This window comes from Arachis ipaensis, chromosome B1 (genome assembly GCF_059453495.1).
Source record: "Arachis ipaensis isolate K30076 ecotype BB chromosome B1, ASM5945349v1, whole genome shotgun sequence".
Lineage (NCBI taxonomy): Eukaryota > Viridiplantae > Streptophyta > Magnoliopsida > Fabales > Fabaceae > Arachis > Arachis ipaensis.
The window spans coordinates 143,699,867-143,707,688 of record NC_142436.1 but is presented as its reverse complement, the minus strand read 5'-3'; the positions used below and the strand labels follow the sequence as shown (position 1 = coordinate 143,707,688).

General features: G+C 40.2%; 1 protein-coding gene across 1 annotated transcript; it reads left to right on the top strand.

The window, feature by feature from the left end:
- Positions 1–6,391: 6,391 nt before the first annotated feature.
- On the top strand, positions 6,392–7,265 carry LOC110263149 (uncharacterized). Its single transcript, XM_021103940.2, has 2 exons — positions 6,392–6,412; positions 6,525–7,265. The coding sequence occupies exons 1-2, from the start codon at positions 6,392–6,394 to the stop codon at positions 7,263–7,265; spliced, it is 762 nt and encodes a 253-aa protein (XP_020959599.1).
- The last annotated feature ends 557 nt before the right edge of the window (positions 7,266–7,822 follow it).

Genomic DNA, 7,822 nt, shown 5'->3' with positions numbered 1-7,822 from the left:
AGGTCTATCTGCCGAGCTTGATGTTGGTCGTCTATTTGAGTTCTGATTGAGGATTAAGATACTTCTAAGGGAATCAATGCTTCTGATCCGTATACCATCCAAAAGGGTGTTTCTTTTGTTGTTGAGTGGATTGTGGTGTTGTATCCCCATACCAATTCAGGGATTAATTTGGCCCATAGTCCTTTTGCATCATCAAGTTTCTTTCGTAAAGTATGTAAGATGACTTTGTTGGCAGCTTTTGCCGAGCCGTTTGTTTATGGATGTTCTACCGATGAGAAGTGATGCTTGATTTTGAGATTCTATAAAAAAGAGGTAAACTTGTGATCAGCGAACTAGCGACCATTATCAGTGATAATGTGCCGAGGTATGCCAAACCTGCAGACAATGTTCTTCCATACAAAAGATATTATTTGTTTTGATGTTATTTTGGCTAGGGGTTGGGCTTCTATCCATTTCGAAAAGTAGTCAATTGCAACAATTACAAATTTTACCTGTCCCTTTGCTAAAGGGAATGGGCCGAGTATATCGAGCCCCCAATGATTGAAAGGCCAACTTATCTCGAAGCTATGAAGGTCCTCGGCCAGAAGATGTGTGATTGGGCAGTGCCTCTGGCAATTGTCACAATGTTTGACTTTGTTGTTACGATCTTGTTGCAAAGTTGTCCAGAAGAAGCCAGCGCATAGTATTTTGGATGACAAACTTCGTGCTCCAACATGAGTGCCACATATACCTTCATGTGCTTCAGCAAGCGCAAGCTCAGCCTTCGACCTAGAAAGACACTTAAGAAGTGGACGAGAAAAACCTCGCCTATATAGAGAATTGTTATATATGGTAAAGAAAGATGCCTGCCGGCGAAATTGCCGAGCATTAGTAATTTTGTCTGGAATTACTCCAGTATTGAGATATTCTATGTAGGGTGTATGCCAATCTTCTTCCTGTGTAGCACTTAAAATTTCGGTTAGTTTTATGCTCGGTTCATATAGCAAAGATTGATATAAAGTAAAAGTTGGTATTTGTGTACTAGCGAGCTTAGATAAGATATCAGCTCAGCTATTGTGCTCAATTGTTGAGAAGTTAGAAATAATCTTTTTGACAATATCCAAGTATTTTGCTAATAGGGGGTCCTTCACTTGAAAGAAATCATTTACCTGTTGGACGACTAGCAAAGAGTTACAGTATACCTTTAAGTTTGAAATTTTAAGTTCAGCTGCGAGCCTTAGGCCTGCAATTAGAGCTTCATATTCTGTTTGATTGTTGCTTGCCTTGAAAGAAAGATGTAGAGATTGTTCCAGGACTATGCCATTTTCATCTTCAAGTAAAACTCCGGCCCCACAACCTTGGGGGTTGGATGCCCCATCCACATATGAAGTCCACTGTTTTGAGTTGTTCTCCGAGCTTGGTACGGTGAATTCGGCTATAAAATTAGCAATATACTGAGACTTTATTGGACCTCAGCTTTGGTATCTGGTGTCGAACTCGGAAAGTTCTACAGACCATTTTACCTGTCGGCCAACCAGCTCTGGTTTTTGTAGCACTTGTCTTAATAGCTGATCAGTTCGAATGTGGACTACGTGGGTTTGAAAATAAGGTCAGAGACGCCAAGTTGAGAAAACTAAAGCCAAAGCTAATTTTTTTATCTTTGAGTAGCGAAGCTCGGCATTCTGTAAGGATTTACTAATGAAGTAAATCGGCTGTTCTTGCTTGTTCCTTTCTGTGACAAGAATAGAACTTATTGCCCAGTCAGTGACAGATAAATATAAAAAAAAGTTCTTCTCCCCGAAGGGATTGTATAAAATTGGTGGTTTTGAAAGAATGTTTTTTATGCTAGTAAAAGCCTCTTCACACTCATTAGTCCAATTAAAGTTGTTTTTCTTTTTTAGAGTTTGGAAAAAATAGAAAGATTTAGATGCTAAACAAGGCAGGAATCTAGATAATGCAGCAAGTCTCCCTATTAGTCGTTGGACTTCTTTGATTGTTTGTGGACTTGTCATGTCCAATATAGCTAGGCATTTCTCAGGATTGGCTTTAATTCCTCGGTTAATAAGAGAAGCCAAGGAATTTACCTCCCTGAACTTCGAAGGCGCATTTCTCTGGGTTAAGTCTCATATTGTAATGACGAATTTGGTTGAAGATCTCTAAGAGGTCGTCGAGGTGGCTGTGACTGAGCTTTGTTTTGGCCACCATGTCGTCGACGTAAACTTCGAGGTTTTTGCCGATTTGATTAGTGAATACCTTGTCCATAAGATGTTGGTATGTTGCCCCTGCATTCTTAAGTCCAAACGGCATAAATTTATAATAGTAATTTTCATATTCAGTAATAAATGCTGTTTTATTTTGATCAGATAGATGTATTAGAATCTAGTTATAACTAGAATATGCATCCATGAAGCTTAATGTTTGATAACCTGAAGCATTATCTACTAAACAGTCAATAGAGGGTAGGAGATATGAATCTTTTGGGCATGCTTTGTTGAGATCGGTGAAATCAACACACATGCGCCATTTACCGTTATGCTTTTTTACCATGACGACGTTTGCCAACCATGTTGTGAAGCGGATTTCTTGTATGAAGCCAGCATTGATCAGTTTTCTGGTTTCCTCTAAGGATGCCTGCTTCTTTTCGAGACCGAGGTTTCGCTTATTCTGGGCTATGGGTCGGAATGACGGATCTAGTACCAATTTGTGTGAAATCACTGATGGACTAATGTCGGGCATGTCAGCAGGAGTCCAGGCAAAGAGATTGGCATGTTGTTGTAGAAAATTTTGAAATGAAACTTTCTCTACCGAACTAAGCGTGGTTCCTACATAAGTAAATTTGTTAGGATCATTGTAAGATAAACCTTTTGTAAGTCCTCTGTTGGGGTTGGTCTTTCGAGAGCCTCGGCCCTTGGGTCAAGATCTGCAAGGGCTGGGAGTTTGACCGAGTTGCAAATGTTATTTACATGCGAACCCATATGACGGTTGGGCTTTTTCAAGCTGATGTTATAACATGGGCGAGCTTCACGATTGTCACTGTGAATAGTCACAATGAGGTCGTCCTGCATAGGAAACTTAACGCAAAGATAAATTGTAGATACTATAGCACTGAACCAATTTAAAAAAGGTCGGCCAAGGATTAAATTATATGGGCTAAAACAGTCAACAATTAAATATTGAACATTTGAAGTTTTGATAATGGATGCTCACCCAGTGTGGTTTGTAACCACACAGATCCCATCACCGGGACCCTTTTCCCTGAAAAACTGACTAAATCTCCAGTGGAAGGTTGAAGCATGTTGTTGTTTAGCTTCATTTCTGAAAGGTGGAATAGAAAAGAGCTTCGGCACTACTCCCTGGATCCAATAGTACTTTTTGTACCAAAAGGTCTCCTAGTTGAATGGTAATGACGACTGGGTCATCTAAATTTGTGGTATTGGTGTTGAAATCAGAGTCCTGGAATGTCAATTGAGGAAAATGGGAGGGTGCTTGGTTGGTGCCGAGGTTTCCCTCAACCAATAACATAGCTCGGTATGAACGCTTCCTTGCTGAGTTTGATGCTCCTCCACCTGCAAAACCCCCAGAAATACAGTTAATAACTCCTCCTGGTTGATTGGGGTGAATTGAGGTTGTCCTTTCTTTGTCACGGGAGTGTTGTCCTACCGACGAATTGTCAGCAGGAAACGGGGTATGCCTTTGTACGTGGCCATTGATATATTTGTCCAAGTGACCTTGTCGAGCTAATCGCTCTAGGAGGTCCTTGGCGATGACACACTCGTCAGTAATGTGGCTGTACTTCTGATGGAAAGTGCAATATTTGGATTTGTCGACATTTTTGCATCTTGATAGGTGATGGCTTTCGCGAAGGCTTGACCAGGTTGGAGTTGAGAATTTCTTTGATGATGTCGTCCCTTTTTGTATTGAACTGAGTGTATGACTCATAACGAGGGGTTAGCTTGAAATTTTTCTTATTGTCCCGAGCTTTATCCTCGTCTTTGTACTGAGGTTTGTCAACCTTCCGAGCTTGTCGAAGTTCCTCAATATCCATTTGTCCTTTTGCCTTTTCGCGAAACTCGGCCAGGGTCTTTGGCTTGGCTACTGCAATTACTTCTTAGAATTTTCCTGGTCGAGGTCCACTCTTGATAGCGTGCAAATGCACCTCGGGATGGAGATCTAGGATGCTCATGACGACTTTTGTAAAATGAGTCATGTAGTCCATCAGGCTTTCATTCGGGCCTTGTTTGATTGTATTCAGGGAGTCCGCGTCATTTAAGTAGATTACAAATCCTGCAAAGTGATCATCGAAAAGCTTTGCTAGTTGCCAAAAATGAGAGATAGAATCTGCAGGCAAAGAACAAAACCAATCAAGTGCAGGGCCGTCTAAATAAGATGGAAAACAACGACATAAGACAGAATCGGAAGCACCATTTACGATCATTATGGATCTGAATTTTTTGAGGTATTTCTTCGGATCTCCTACCCCGTCGTAGAGGGTTAAGGTCGGTGGCAAAGTGAACTTTCTTAGTAGCTCGAAATTCATAACTTCGGCTGTGAATGGATCTGCAGAGTTATCGTGCTCGGTATCCTCGTTTTCTGGTTGACCATCCTCGTTTCGCGGAGGCCGAGCTTCTTGAACTCGAATAGTTTCAACGGATCAGATTGGTGCTCTTCATCCTCTGGTTGTTCATGACGATCATTATTGTTTTCAATTCGAGCATTTGCTGATTCGGCAATCTGATTTTCCATTCTTTGATTTTCTTCTGTCATGCGTTGGTTGGCCTGCGCCATACGTTGGTTGGCTAGTTGTAGCTCGGTTACCATCCGAAGAATTTCAGATGGTGTAGGTAGAGGCGCGTCAGCCGTGGATGTACGCGACAGTACTGAGGCTAATAAATAAAAAAGGCTTTATGTTCTCGACCCTACGGTGGGCGCCAATTATTTTTGGGTGAGTAACCTGGATATAACTCGGTCCCTGACAGTCGATGCCGAGTTGTTGTCCTCAATGCTGAGCTACGGGCTTTGAAGGTCTGAGTTCTTCGTCCAGAGATATATCACGTCGCGGAGGGTGTGAACAAAGGGGGAGTGTACTTGCATAAGGCACTCCGATGCTTAAGTTAGTATTGTGAATTCAATGTGTCGTCTCAGGATAAAATATCATACCTTTATAGGTGAGGTAGAATAGGTCGGCTATGCTTTCGTTGATCATGTATATTGAAGAGTAGTTATTAGAGATTAGTAGGTTATAGTATCTGGTCGGACATTTTTATTCCAAGCTATAATCCGTTGAGTCAAATTATAACACATAATACCGAGTTGTAACGCCTGATGCCGAGTTATGGTGCATAACGCCGAGTTATGATTTTGGATTTGTAACAGCCATATTAATGTATATGTAAAATAGGGCAAAATTCGATGTTCAAACACTATTTATTTTTTTAAACAATTATAATCATTGTATAAAAAAATAATTTAGTTAATGTAAAATTATCAAATATGCAAGATAAAATATTACATTTTTCTAAATATCTTATAACTATATATGAAACCAAGGCCCATTCATTAGTGCGTTTCCTACGTGTCAAGCAGCGCAAGCAATCCACACTATCGTAAACATATTCGAGAGTCTTCCTGAACCTCATGTACAGAATGTACAGAATATGTATAGTAGATTGGATATGAAAATATATGTTACTATGTTATTAATCCTTCTTCTTTCTTTCTAAGTTACCCAAAGTACCCATTGAATCTAAATTTCATTTTACTTTTTAATTTTTTAATTAACTTAAATGCTAATCATGTTACTGTACTACTAGGAAGTAGTAATAATAATAATAATAATAATAATAATTCTTATTATGCATTTTAACTAATATAACATGTATAAATTCCAAAATAATTTTTTCTACATATTTTTATTGTTTCATAGTAATTACTTAATATCTACTCTCTAATAACATATATCTCCAGCTTTTCATGTTTAGCGTATACTAGGTACATCCCAATATATGCTATTATTGTTGAATATCTTAATACTAAGTACATGCTAATATATGCTACTATATTCTTAATATACTTTTGTAACTCACTTTTGTAATCTAGCTGGGTCGGTGCATTCAAAACTTGCCTCGAAACAATGAATTTACTGACAACATCCTCACTACAGAGTTGTTATCATTACAATTACAAATCCATAAACAAATAGAAGTCAAACTCTCGTGGCCCTTATCTCTTAACCTTCATCTCTTTTTATCTGTTTCTACCTTTTTATATATTTACAGATTTTGTTTTCAACCTGACGCTAGAAATAACTCCAACAATTTCATTCACACCTGCATCCATTACTTAACATCAGTGGTTTCATCGCGTATTAGGCATGGCGTCTAACGGTTTTCATCATTAAGGAAGATATTTTTACATGAAAATCAATCCGGATATGGTATATATCTACTTGATAGTGGTTGATTATTATTGTTCTTACTCATTTAAAAATTAACTATTACACCCCTGCTACCGAAAATGAACTTATTAAATCCACTTATTTTTTTCAGGACATGGGTGAACTACCATCCATATTTTTTAGGAGATTCAAGGATGTAATACCGAACTACATGACATTTTATGATTTTGCTGGCAACGAAGTTGATGTCGTCATTGAAAAGGGACACCGTACCGCTATAATTGTTACCGGATACAAAAATCTCTCAACCCTTTATGGCCTTAAAGACGGTGGATGGCTTACTGTCTGTTTTGTTGGGGGAGACAAATTCCTAATCATTGAGGCAAATGACTATAATATGTGTACGAAGGTTCCCTGTTTCCTACCTCTGAAGCCGCCACTCGACATCAAACCTACGGTCATTGTTGATGAAGTCATACAAATATCCGACCACACTCCACACGGCAGCTCACTCGCACAAGAAACTCCATCGCCATCATTTGGAAGCTCTCCTATCAACTCTCCTAACATATCGGCGTCAGTTTCACATGCAGAACATTTCCCTCATGGCTATGAAGTTGATGCCGACCCCGAACGGCAGCACCTTAGGTTGGTGGTATCTACCATCGCTGGTGGCATATGCCCGCAGCTTAACTTTTGTCCCAGCCCATCAGCTGCGCAGTTAACATTTCATGATGTGCTAGATTTTACAAGAGAAGCTCTTTCCATGTGTGGCGTTGATGCCTATTCCGATGTGGCTATTCCACCCGTTGAGGCCCTATTCGAACCTTTAAGCAATGAAGGAATAGAGAACTCAAACACCAACATAGCAGTTGTTCCGAGGGTTACCTGAATTTGTAGGTCGATCTCGGTCGAGATCTTCTGTGCTGGTCAGAACCGAGGTGTCCGGTTGGTGAATGGCGACCGGAGATGGTACGTCCGACTTGTTGGACTGGTTGTGCTGCTGATCCTTTGCCACCGAAGGGTGGGGGGTACCTGCAAGAGACTCTGATGCTTAAGTTAGCAAGGGTATTGAGCAGGTTTTTAGTAGAATCAGAGTATGAGTTATACCTGGGTGCTCCAGTGTATTTATAGTAGTGGGGGCTGACCTTTCTGATAAGATAAGTTAGTTATCTTATCTTATCTTATCCTGTTTTGGATGAAGTCAGCTTATCTTTAAGGGAACCGCCTTTATCTCTATAGGCTGGGATTGCCTTTGGATTTGGGTCGTGTTCCTCTATTTGGGCCCTTTATTGGGCTTTCCTGTCGATTTAGCCGAGCTCTTTAGAAGAGGTCGGGTAGTCTGACCTGAAGAGGTCGGTCGCTTTGTCGCCAATCATCCCGGGTCGGGTAACTCAACCCAGGGTATGAACAGTGCCCCTGCTTGAGCTCGGTCTTTTTGTTGAGGTT

Bases quoted from the DNA above. Each gene is read 5' to 3' on its own strand.
- LOC110263149 (XM_021103940.2), top strand. From the start codon at position 6,392: ATGAAAATCAATCCGGATATG. The intron at 6,413-6,524 runs GTATATATCTAC...TATTTTTTTCAG, and splicing joins TGAAAATCAATCCGGATATG to GACATGGGTGAACTACCATC.